Source organism: Rhipicephalus sanguineus, chromosome 9 (genome assembly GCF_013339695.2).
Source record: "Rhipicephalus sanguineus isolate Rsan-2018 chromosome 9, BIME_Rsan_1.4, whole genome shotgun sequence".
NCBI classification, from domain to species: Eukaryota; Metazoa; Arthropoda; class Arachnida; order Ixodida; family Ixodidae; genus Rhipicephalus; species Rhipicephalus sanguineus.
In genome coordinates, this window is record NC_051184.2 from 7,375,944 (window position 1) to 7,389,328 (window position 13,385).

A 13,385-nucleotide genomic window follows, 5' to 3' on the forward strand; every position below is an offset into this window, starting at 1 on the left:
GATCCCGAGTTTTCAGATGCTGGCATCTACAAGTGCAACGTTAAGAATGAGGCGGGCGAGAGCAATGCAAACCTGACTCTAAACATTGAATGTAAGTTGCTTTGCAAAGTTTGCAATGGTGACCTCTTATTATGCATTTCAGCTTGTCCATATGGATTTTCATTTGGTGAAACTCTTACAATCAAGCTCCTTTAACAGTGTTCTGAGATAGTGTGCTGTATAGAGGGTTGGTAAAATTGAGGAATCTGTGCTGGCGCTGTTTAAAAGTTTGCTATTGCCTTGTTCTTGATTGGCAGTCACATATTCAACGCGTTCTTTTGCATTTACATCATGTGTATCATTACTTATTTCGTTTTAGAATATTCAGGTTTTGAATTGTGTACTCTTGCAGTTTCTATATTTCCATTCTACACATTTCAGCTTGACTATTCTCTATATTCTTTCAGCTTGACATTTTGCTGCTATACAATGTCACCCAACATCTCTCTAGTCTTGTTGCTACAATAACTTACCTTAACCCTTTGATGTTCTTTGTTGAGCCCCTCCCAACAAGATCTTTCCTGGTTTAATCACGTGCGCATTTTCTCACTATGCATTATGCTTTTTAAAGGAGTAAGTAAACTTTTACTCGAGCTGGGCTTGTTTTACAAGAGGGGACAGTACTTGCACAGTTTGGAGCCTTGAATTATTTGAGTGCTTAGGCAAGCTCAGTGGCTCCATTTCTGTGCCTCTTGCAGTGAAGAGGCTTCTTAAAGAAACTGGTAACACAAAGGTACACATTGAGCAGTATCTGTCTGGAAAAATTTGCCATATTTAACTCGGACTGCATGGAAGGAAACCACTCACTTCCCTTCCCTGCACAATAATCTTTTAGTGTGCCCCTCCTAAGATGGCAGTTGCGGCTGCCACCTTAGGAGGGGCACGGCTTCACTCTTGGGGCATAATTTCCACTCCAAGAATTCTTTTAAAATCTCCTCTGTTGCACCAAGTGAATGGCACACCTAGTTGTAATCTGCATTGCACCTTTTTATGAACTGAAATTAAGGAGGTTATGCGACTTCCATTTGTATTTAACATTGGGACCACAAGTTTGAATAGTTACTCAGACATAATTTTATGCCTATGCTCTTCAAAACGTACTTTCTTCTGCTTGCCTCACAGTGGCGCCCGTGATCAAGGAGCGTCCCAAGGTGGTCAGGCGGGAGCTGCACAAGACGATTGTCATCGAGTGTCACGTGCAGTCAACCAACAAGCCCGAGGTGGTCTGGTTCAAGGAGAACACCCAGGTGCGCGAGGACACCCGCCACCAGGTGCACATCCGCCAGGTGTCTCAGGGAGAGTTTGCCGTGGCGCTCGAAATCGACAAGCCGGCCGTCCAAGACAAGGGCGTATACAAGCTGGTCGCCAAGAACGTCAAGGGCGAGGCTGCCTCTCAGACAGTCGCGGTCGACCTCGAAGGTAAGAAGAGCTGTCAGAGTATTTATTTTATTTTTATTTATACTTACTGTCAATCACAGTAGGGATTATAACAGGAGGACAAAGTGAGAAAGGGATTTGGAACAAATCAAAAAAGAAAAAGACAGATAAAAAAACATACAAGCGAAGGTCGCCCGATTTAAGGCTGTGAGGCATACAACAAGCACATTGGCACTTGACTTATATGAGAACAAAAAAGACAACACTGTCTTAAAATTGCCAAACTATCAAATCGCTTTCAATTAGTTGAGAGAAATTGGCTAAGGATGTGCTATTGGTAACGGAGGGGGTCAGGTTATTCCATTCTCTGATTGCCAGGGGGATTGCCACTCCATGCTTGGAAAATAACTGTTAATCAGGGGCTATTACAATTATTCTACCAGAACCAGAACAGGTTTTATTCAGAGAGTGGAGTGAAAAATTCCTACCCCCCAATATTTGTTTACCACAAGAAAAACATGACCGTGATGTGTTTCTTATTTGGTTTTGAAGTGACACCATGGAACGGAAAGCAATGAAATGGCAAAAACATTGTTTTTAAATGCAATTGTTAAGCTTCCTTTGCTTCTTGAATGCTGACCCAATAACTGTAGCTTCCAGGTTATTCAGAGCAGGCATCTGCTCAACTAGAGCATTGCTACAGGTGAACTGTTTCAACAATGCAATGTACTTACCAAAGTTGATGAGCTTACAGCTGGTGGTTCTACTATTGCTTCATGTCGACTCATTAACTACGCTCTCATGTCACCTTGCGTAAGTCCACATTGCTAGTTCCATCGTCCTCCTAGACAAAGTAATCCCACTTGATGTCAGCAACATTTTGCTAAGCTTTAAAATTTTACATTGCCATAAATACATAGGCCTGTCGTCATTGGGTACTTCATGGAGTACTCCACTGTGTACTAGCATGGAGCTTCCCGACTCTCAGGCCTTACATTGGAGTGCAGCTTTGTGAAAACAGTCTTTGATTAGATGCGTGGCAACGTTAATGTGAACTGCAATTATCGTTTCTGCAATCACACATGAGTTTGTTCTAAACCAGCTCAAACTCACAACATAATCATTTTATCTGAGGTACGCTGCTATTGGCCACACGATAATTATGATCACTATGCTGTCCTTATTTATAATCAAACATTTGTTATAACTGCAATTATTATAAGTTGGCTCAATTGTACTACATGCTTTTTAGAGGATATTGTAATGAAGCTGTTTTCTGGTTGGATGCAATTAGTTGTAATGAGGTTTGAATGTACATATGTGAGTGAACATGTAAATTTGTTTTGTGTGAGATATTCATTTGATCAATGATAAAAGAATTACGATACGTGGCAGGGAATAATTAATGGAAGAGGCAAATGCAAACTACGACATTGACAAAGTGTGCGTGGAACAAGGTCGTCTTCACTCCATTGAGAGACATGATGGCTCACTGCTTCGATTTTACATTTCTACCCACATTCTCAAATTTAACAGAATTACAACAGTAGTTCTTGCTAGCATGTGTAGTTCAGCTTTGCTGCAAGTGCACACACATGTGTATGCATTTTCTGAGTGTCTTTAGCACTTTGCTTAGTAATCATTGTTAATGTCTCTGTTAACATTACCTGCCACACAAAGGGACAGATCACAGTATGTAGGGTAGACATTCGGCATGGGTAAAATATAGCAACAAATTTTAAGAGCTGGGATGAGTCAGGAATGAAGGAGGCCACAGCACATGCGTGCATGCTATGTTATTCTTTGTCCTTTTCTGATTCCAGCACCTAAGATTTATTACCGTCTGTAGCACACCTATACATGTTTGAGTATTGCTTTGTTTTCAGATTTGTGATGATTGTCTCTTTCTCATTGCAGAGGAAAAGAAAGAGCCTGAAAAGAAAGAACCTGAGAAAAAAGAAGAGCCGTGAGTTGTTTGTGTTTTCGTAAACTTTATTTAATTTAAAACAAACTCGATAACTTTGGTTTGAGTATGTGACTGTATTGAAATGAAGCCGACTCTGATGAATTATTAAACATACTTTCGCATGTACTTTTGCAGAAAGCCCAAGGGTGAGAAGCCAAAGATTGTACAGATGTTGGCTTCTCAGGTAGGTTGAAATGCAACAGCCTGTGGGGTATTTTGTTGTTTCTGTGACTTACCCTTGATGGCTAAATGTCTTTTTTCTTTTCTTTTTCAGACTGTTGAAGAAGGGAAGACCTGCGAATTTGTCTGCCGTGTTGAATCTGTCACCAAGGTCACGGTCATCTGGATGAAGTGAGTTATTAACTGTGTCCTTGAGATTCTCCAATGACCTCCATTGCGTATTTATTCACTGTTAATTACTCAGTGAAATTATCTAAAAAGCGTCTCATTCAGCTCCCTTACCTCTTTTTCCTCCTTTTATTTATTTTTTTATTTTTTACCGCAAAGTAACAGCGTCATGGACTTCTGAAGTTGCTAGTTTCAAGGCTAGTTATTGGCACTCCTGCTTTGAAAACCTTGATCCAAGTTGTGATATAATTAAATAGTACTGGAAAATAATATACCGGATAAGCTTGTTCTTCAGAGGGAGCAGGAAAGACATAGCCACTATATACTGTGTTCTTGTGATTAAAACAGGTGTAGAAAACAGGTTGTTGACCAGACACACATAACTGCACTTTACTGCTGACTGATCGTTCTTGGTCATTTGCTTTCTCTAGTGTGCCTTGCTTCTCTGCCAGTAACAATAGTTCATTAAAAATCAAAGAACTGAAAAAAAGAATTACTTATAAATTCAAAGCAAGCAGTGCAATTAGTACTGAGAATGGCACCACATTGATTGTGCACTCAAACATAGTTACAGCATCTTTCAGTGTCAGCACATACATTTCCTGCAGGATAGAGCAGTTCATGATAGCTGTGTTGCGTTAGCTTCTGTGGTTGGTAATGTAACTTTCTCATGTACTTTTGCTTCATTAGTTGTTCTTAGCTAAGTAACTTGTCAGTGAAAAATGATGTGTGATAAAGACTGTGAGTTATTACTATTACTGTCCTCTACTTGGCTCCCTAATCACGGTGGCTCACTGGCAATTGCATGGTGCCCCCGATATTACATGTACATAGTTTGACTCCTGCTCTGTGGCTTTGTCTTCACAGGATTGCATTCAGAGGCACATATGTATGAAAATTGAAATGCACACTAAATATGCACGAGAGATCGAAGTTGATCAAGTAGACTCATTGTGACAGAGCTGACACATAGACTTCCATGTATACTTACTAGCACTGTTTCTAATGGACAGAGATTTGTAGTACTTCGGCTTTGTTTTCGAATTCGTGAAATTACAGTGAAGACCCACTGTAAAATTTTTTTTTTACTGCTCTCCTTTTCCCAGGAACAAGAGAGTCGTCCGGGAAACAACTACCACCCGCATCACGTTTGATGGCTCCACAGCGAAGCTTGTCTTCTCTCCAGCTACCAAGGACATGGCTGGAAACTACACAGTCGAGTTCACGAACGAGTTTGGCAAGGAGGAATCCTCGGCTGAGCTCATTGTCACAGGTTGGCCTCTGTTATGCCTTTCTCTTTGGAAGGGACATACATGTAATCCTAAACAATAAATTTTTGTCTCTTGTTTTTCAGAACATAATGAGGGGTATGCAAAATATGTTGTAATGCACTCAAACCTCGATATAACGAATTATTGGTTATAACAAAGTAGATGAAGAATAGTCTTGTCATAGATACAGCGTTACGAATATGCGTTTATAACGAATTTTCGGTTATAACAATGTTATTGTCATGCCACATGAGACTTCATTATAATGAAGTTTCAGTGTATGTAGCTTTTAAAATATCAACCATTTTATGTGTCTTTTTGGGAGCAAGATATTTCTTAAACTGAGACAGTCACAAAGTAAATCAGCATATCATAATAACCTGGAATGCTGACTGTGTGCAGTAGAACGAGAACGGATGTTCTAAACCCATTTGAACAAAAGTTGTCCTATGTTGACCAATTTGTGAGCGAAATCCCAGCTTGACATTGGCTCGCTCACTAAAGTTCAACATGCCATAACATTTGTTCAAATAAGTTCAGAACATCCATTCTTATCCTACTGCATACAGCTGTCAGTCCAGATTATTGTGATATATTGTTTCACTTAGAAGGAAAGAAGATGATTCTTAAGGGCTCGTTTTTCTTTGTTAGACACAATATTAATGAGAACTAACAGACAATAACGCCAAGGAAAGTATAGGGGGTGTTATGTGTAGTATTTAGAATATAAATGTGAAGAAAGTAAAGTGGACGAAAAGATTACCTGCCGCCGGCAGGGACCGAACCTGCGACCTTCGAATAACGCGTCCGATGCTCTACCACTGAGCTACGGCGGTGGTCATCCTCCCGTCCACTTTATGGGGTATATATGTGCATTTAAACCTTGGAGTGTTAGTCAGCGCCAATCGCAGCCATGGCGGCGAGTGTGGAACACTCTTTTTCTGCCTTTCTGGCGTCACGTAGCACGTGATCTTTTTACGAGCTGGCAGATGACCAATAATCCCTCGCATACTACCTGAAGGCATCAAGTCTACTTTCCTTGGCGTTATTGTCTGTTAGTTCTCATTAATATTGTTTCACTTAGCAACTCTCATAGTTTAAAAGAAAATTGAGCTCCTAAGAGTACAAAAAATATTTTATATATAAAAATCTATGTACTATATTAGAAAAATAATTGCATATTTGAAACCAGCACACAAATATACACTCATCAAACTCTGTCTTCAATTAGAAAAAAAATTAAAGAGCAGTTTCCCCTGTATGCACAGCTTTGGTTGGACCACCGTCATAGAGCGGTAATGATGTGGCTTCTTACTGCATTTCATTAGGCTTGTATTATGGTTAAAGTAATTAGCACATAAATGGGAATTCTTCATTAATGAGGAAGTACTAAAATAGTCAATGTTTTGTGTAATCAATGCTGTACTTTTCAAGTGGTTTGCAGCTAAGTTGCATCTAAGCATTGGTGTCACGTGGAACTGTTTCAGATGCTCCGAAAAAGAAGCCAGAGGAGAAGAAACCCGAAGAGAAGAAGGTTGAGGAGAAGAAGCCAGAAGAGAAGAAGCCTGAGCCAAAGAAGGTTGAAGAGAAAAAGGTTGAGGAGAAGAAAGTGGAAGAGAAGAAGAAGGTGGAGGAAGTGAAGGTTGAAGAGAAAGCCGAGGTCAAGAAAGTTGAGGAGAAGAAGGTCGAGGCTAAGAAGCCCGCCGAGAAGAAGGCGGCAGAGAAGAAGCCGGATGATCTGAAGCCTGAGACCATTGAGAGGAAGCCCTCAATCGAGAAGGTACAGCTTAATTTCATTGATAGTGTTGTCGTATTCCATGGCATGTTGCACGTTATTCAGGGTTATCTGTATGACAGTGTGCATCATGAGCATTGTAGAAAAGTGATGTGGTGGCACGGTGGAATGTTGATGGTAAAGCAGCAGAAATGTCTTACGTTAAAGTTCAGTGTAGTGAATGACAGAGTAGGATTGGGAGGAGAGACGTAAGAGGTTGCCATAGCTGCTGAAGAATAGGCAATCCAAACAAATGTGAACATAAATTTGAATATTTTGATAATGAGCGCCGAAAAACAGCATTTGGAATATCTTGCATAATTTCTTGCGCTGTTCCTTCCAGGCCTAATTCCGTGGTTTGTCACAAGCGCAGATTTTCAGACACCTTCTCTTGAAGGATATGGGAGTGAGGTAAAGGCAGGAATCAGCACCAGTGTTGGAATTTTGAGGAATGATCGCAAATTTTTTTCGTAATTTCTTTTTTTTCTCGTTCAACCAAAAAAGGGGTGTGTCACTGAAAGGCAAAATCGGTGTGAACCTTAGAATTACTTATGACAAGGCTTTCATGTCAGTAGGCTTCATAGCAACAAGAAATTCGTTGCACTGATACACATGATAATTTCAATGTATCGTATGAACACATGGCTAAAGTGCCCAGTTTCTTTTTATTAATGGTTTTTAGATCTCCTAGAGCCAGGTTGTATCTACACTACATGTGCCTACTCTTTTTCGTGTACATTTAGTTGCCCACATGATTAACTATCGTTTACGAGCGGCAATTTTTTCTGTGTATCTTCGCCATATTACCGACTTAAGTTCCAGAAAGGGTGAAGGCAAGTGCATGCCGACAAAGCACATGCCCACAGAACAATTTTTAGCTACTTTGTTCAATCATATGGCGCTGACACACAAAAAATTTGCCGCTGGGCACGATAGTTTGGCCGGCTGTACAACTTATTTGGACGGCTGTACAACTTATTATCATGGTCTAAGCACTCTTTGGCCAGAGCTGGCCCTATTGCCATCAGAAGGGCCATCAAACGCTCATTAATAATCATCATCAAAAGAAATAGAAAGGCTGCTTATGAGACAAACCACAGACATCATTGAAGTACTTCTGAGGTATGTGACACCTTAACCTTCGTTAGCTACGCAATTTTTAAATCAGCAAATCACGCTGATATCAGGGCATTGTAATTACCCAATGACACTGTATATAGTTTTGTGCTGTAAACATACTGCAGCTTTTGCTACAATAGCCTTAACATCAGCACACCACACGTTTTGGTGATGCTGCTGTACCTATATATTCTGGAGTGCTGCCCATAGAAACGTAGTCGCTGTGTAGGTGACCTTGAGTGTATGTGTGTGCATATGTCTCTGTGTGTGTGTGTGTGTCGAGGTCTGCCTTGGATTTTTCAGTTTCTTGCCAGTTTATTCTAGGTTTTGTAGCAGTGTTAGAAACTGATATGCTTTTGTTGCTTTCTTAGTATGCTAGTTGGTGAGCTTGTTAGATTAGATTTGTTTTGTGAAGTATGCTAAATGCACATTACGTTAAGTGTAACTGCACAAGATATTGATGTATCTGAATGTTTGTCCTAAAAGAACTACCATAACAGAATAATTGAAGATCTTCCATTTAATGAGGCCTTTTTTAATATTTATATTTATTATGTTGTGCACTGTGTACTGCACTAACATTTTCTCTGTCTCTAAGCACACTAGGCACCGGCGCAGCAACGGAACTTCCACAGAGTCCTCGGGTTATCATTGTGCTGTGGTTGAGAGATGCATTATTTTGCAGCCATCGAAGCCCGAAGCTGACAAAAAGGCGCCACCAGAGCGCAGAACGAGTCTCAACCGCCAGCAAAATGGCGAAGTCATGGAGTCGATGAAGGACGAAATAATTCGCGAGCCATCGCCTGTGGAAGAGCGTCGGCCGTCCATCAGCAAAAGACGACCCAGCGACAAGATCGAGCCCCTCCAAAATGATGAGAGTCCTAAATCACCCACCATGCCTGCGCCAGAACAGATTATTCCTCCAACACCTCCACCAGCTGCTCCTAAAAAGAAAGACAAGATTCCGCCACCTCTGAACCTGGCCCCCGAAGTGCCGTCTGACACGGAGTCTGCGACCTCGTCACCTTCTCAGTCCCCGCGATCGAAGTCCCCGAGGACTGTGATGGGTTTTCAGCTTCAAGCGCCACCAGAAGAAGAAGAGGAAGCGCGGGACTTTGGCGAACCTCTGGTGTACAAGTTTAAGGAGGAGGGCTATGAACCTGTGCCCTTGGAAGGTGTGGAGTCTCCACCAGCTCGAAAGTCTTCAGTGCCAGTGATCATGGTAGATGACACTGAAGCATCTAAGAAACCCAAAAAGAAAAGGAGCGTCAAGAAAGGCAAAGATGAAGAAGAGCCCAAAGAGGAGGCTCCAAAGCCCAAACCGAAAATGCGGTCAATCAAACGTGCCGGTTCTCCCGACAAGGCACCGGAGCCGCCACCATCACCGAGAGGGCGACGGAGCTCTGTATGCGTCGCAGCCGAGCCAGGGCACATTCCAGCAGAGCTTGTGGGTATGCCACAAACTGCGACTGTCACAGTCCAGGGAGTCGTCATGACCGTAGAAGACGCTGAAAAGATGCTCGAGGTACGCTCTCGAGATCAGCGAGAATTGGGCTTGCCCTTCAAGCTGCTGCTGCAATGCTATTGCTGCTGTTGCTGTTCGATGCACATGGCTAGGCCACAGTGAAAAGCTTGTATTTCACTCAAAAGAGCATGCTGAAGTGTTGCCGTACAAAAGTAAGCAGCAACACATCAGCAATGCTGAGTTTTCACTGTTGCTCTTCCCAATTTATTCTCGCCCCAGCCGCCATCTTCTTTTTTTCTTCTCCCAGCCCTAACTGCTTTACAAGCTCCAATGCTGTGCCTGGCTGAATCCTACATCAAGATGCAGTTTTTGGCAAGCTGCATCACAGTCTTGGCAAACTTGGCATCAAGCTTGCCAATGCCTCCATTTTGAAGCCGCCTGCTTGCATGCTGCGCGATATGTCTAACTTTCTTCTCTCTTCTAGGTCCATACATCGTTGCAGTAAGATGTTTCTTTCAGGGTGTCAAAGCACCGATGTAGCATCTCGCCGGATCCTCATCTCACACTTCACTGTAGGCACACTGTCTGTGAAAATGTGTACTTTCACTCTCAGTCGCGAAGCAATGCCTCAAAACAGACTCTCGTGTATTTGTCAGCCGAGTCCGGTCGCAAACGGCGTGCCAGCTAAACCTGCTGAAGCACCAAAGCCAAAGAAGAAGGAGTCTGTTCCAGAGATTGCAGTCCAGGAACCGGAAGAAGCTCCGCCAAAGCGAGTGGTGCCCATCGTCAAAGAACCCACGCCCGAACCGAATCGGAAAGATTCGCTGGCTGTTGGGCCCGGTGGTACGCTTGAGCCCGTATCTCCTGGTGGCTCACCTGCCGGTTCACGCCGAGGCTCTATCATCATCACAGCCGACGAGGTTGGTTTGATGCGGGACACGGTGCCTGGCTTTAACCCGTAGTGTCCTCTCTCGGTGTTGTCCGTTTTTTTGGCCTGGTCGTTGTTGGCAGTCGAGCCAGAGCTGCTTGTACTCTATTGCTCCTTCTCTCCTGTCATATCCCAAGCAGCTGTATCCCAGAAGAAATTGTCGCATGTGTTTCCGTTGCTTGCTGGTAAGGTGACAAACAGAATACTTGTGTCATCAGAAGTAAGTATTTGCCAAACACCGAGCCTCACGTCGCAGCTTATGTTTTACACTAGTGCGTAGAGTATGCTTTTGCAATTAAGGGCAGGATGAGACGCCTCGGTGCTATGAACGAGCCAGCTGCTGCTGTGACTGCCTTAAATACAGCTTTGAGTTGATTAAACCACCATGTAGCATCAGTTCCAGCTGTAGAGGCCCCCTTGACAGTTTAAGCCAGCGTTACATTCTTGCCATGCTGCTCATAATGCCATTGGCAAAAACAACTCGTTAAGCTGTCACCTTATCAGTGATGAGCTTGCATGAAACTGTGGTTACCTACCTGCAAATTGACAACCGAATTTGGCGCCTCTGAATGGCTTTCAACTGCTCTCGCTTCCTGATGTCTGGCTTCATATTCTGGACACTTCGTCACGGGCTTGCTTGCGGCTTCCCTGGACCACTGTGTATCCTGCTGGTGAAATACCTCATTGCAACTGCTTTCCACTGCTAAAGCTTCTCCCCTGCACAACCACAGCACACAAAAAGCACAGATATTGTGTGTCACAGCTAATTTCTTTTTCATCTCAAGTTGCAGCAAATGCCATTTGTGCTGTGGATGCCATGAGTGCCGCACCTGCTTAGCATTTTGTTTGCACTACAGTTTTGTATTTTGGCCACCTTTTTGGCATTTTTTCAATACTTTGTTTCTTGACATTTTGAAAAGCTTTTTTTGTGGGAGCTTGCAATGGGCTACATGAAGCCATCACAATGCCAACTTCTTTTTTCGCAGATGTTTTTGCCAGTCTTTATTGCAATTGCTGCGCCTAGGGCTTTGTATTACATTGCATCAGCACTTGCAGCTTTCCAGTTGGCAGCTTCTATCATAAGTCTCAAAGCTTTTGCGGGCTTTGTTAGCTTTTGCGGGCTTTGTTCAGCTCTTGCAACATAACATTCGGCACAAGCTTTTGCTTCACTTGTCAGCTTCAAGCATCTTAAAAGGTGCAATTTATAAAGCAATTTGTTCACGCTCTCGCTCATATGCACTGAAGCCTCGTTTGCTTTGAAGCATGAATTTTTGCTTCTGACAGTTCCGCTGTGATCCACATCTATGTGTGAAATACAACTGACCAGGCCAAATGGGAAGGGTGAATAACTGTCTTTCTGACTCTAAGACTTGTCTCCTGTGTACAGTAGGCTAGCATTTATTCAAACTATCCAAGCTCACAGGTGTTCATTTGAGTTGCCCTACTATGTACACATTTATTATGCCAGAAAATAGAAGCATTTTATTATCTAATATCTAAACATACAATGCTGTACTTTTACCTCTGCTCATGTGCAACAAGTCTAACTAGACACACATATCGAACATAAGTGAATAGATATCATTCCATGCTTGGCGTATTGGCAGATTACAGATAGCTATACTAAAGAAAGTCTTTGAATATTCTCTGTCTTTGACTGTAAACAACAGGCAGTTAATCTATTCAATAGTCTCTGCACTTGACTGCACATGACTTTCGGACCTGCCCTCCCCAAGTTGACACATCCTGTGGAAAACTTGAGAAATCATAGCCAATCAATAGGGATGGGCGAATATTACAGTATTCAAATTCGCTTCGATACGAATTTAGATTCGAAATTTCGAAGTATTCGAAATGAACGAATATATGTATATATTTGACCGCACATAACCTCCTGTAAAAGTGGTTGCACTGCAGCATTTGGTTGCTCTGCCGTGAAACCATCCATCCACGGGAAATCCGCACTGCCACGAAGCCACACTTCAAGGTTAAGTGTACATATTTTTTTATTTAAGTTTAAAAGCGTGTTATCTGGGCTTATATGTGCAAAGTATAGTAACTTTTAACTTGTAACGTATTGTACCTCTTATAACTTGCACTGTACTGCTGTTCAAATTTTGATAGTATTCGAGGTTTTTTCCACTTCATTTCAAACCAAAAAAGTGACATTCACTCATACCTAGTTCCAATCCTTAAAAATATTGTGCAAGGGTCATGACAAAATTGCTCATTTTTCATTATAACATGTGGTACATGCTACCAAATCACTCTTCGCTTCGGATTCGCTTCGAACCTCAAATTTACTATTCGCCCATCCCTACAAATCAAGATGCGTCTTGAATTGGTTCATATTAAAATGCGTCAACGTATAAAGCAAGAGAACAGTTCACAATAGTGAGGTTTGAACCGATTAACAATGGTAATTGAGAAATGTCGCTGAAGTCAGCATTTCGACACGCGGACTTGTCTTCATTAAACCAACAGCTGGTTTTCTTAGCAGTATGTTTATTTATACGTAGCAGGAGCATTGTGGGTGAGCTACATGCACATAAAAACACTCCTAACAAAAGCAGTTCCTTACCTGATAAAAAGAGAAGTTCATTTGTACCTATACACAAATTCAGTTTGAATCATCGCAAGCCTACTGTAACTACCTAGTAGTGATTTGCACAACACTTAAAAACTGTACAGCTAACACTGGGCCATGTTCAGACTACAGGGTACCATGCCAACATGCCCAACACTGTGTATTACCACACTAATACACTCTGATTAATTATGGCAAAGTGGCTATATGTGATGTCCTCTGCTGTATTAATCCTCTGCTGTTAAATCACTCAGTTCTACAAAGAGGTGCTTTCATTTCACTCCTTACACCTTGCACTTACACATTTACTGTTTTCACATGCAGCCAGCGTCATGACATGACATCGACATAATCATGTGGGAACAAAGTAAACTTCTTTTTCTTTTTGTGGCTACAGTTCATTATTAAACTCATGTGTTGTTCACTTTCTGTACTGTATTGCTGTTTTTATTTCTTTGTACTTGTTGCAACCCCACTGTCACATGTTCTCACTGCTGTTGCTGTACTTTTT

General features: G+C 42.1%; 1 protein-coding gene across 1 annotated transcript in view; it reads left to right on the plus strand.

The window, feature by feature from the left end:
• Positions 1–13,385, plus strand: part of LOC125759901 (twitchin-like) — a 105,989-nt gene that overhangs the window by 61,376 nt on the left and 31,228 nt on the right. The window contains exons 13-20 of the mRNA XM_049419348.1: positions 1–91; positions 1,162–1,458; positions 3,334–3,382; positions 3,518–3,566; positions 3,657–3,733; positions 4,837–5,003; positions 6,489–6,781; positions 8,580–9,419. Coding sequence (XP_049275305.1) covers positions 1–91; positions 1,162–1,458; positions 3,334–3,382; positions 3,518–3,566; positions 3,657–3,733; positions 4,837–5,003; positions 6,489–6,781; positions 8,580–9,419 — 1,863 coding nt within the window. The remainder of the gene's footprint in view (positions 92–1,161; positions 1,459–3,333; positions 3,383–3,517; positions 3,567–3,656; positions 3,734–4,836; positions 5,004–6,488; positions 6,782–8,579; positions 9,420–13,385) is intronic.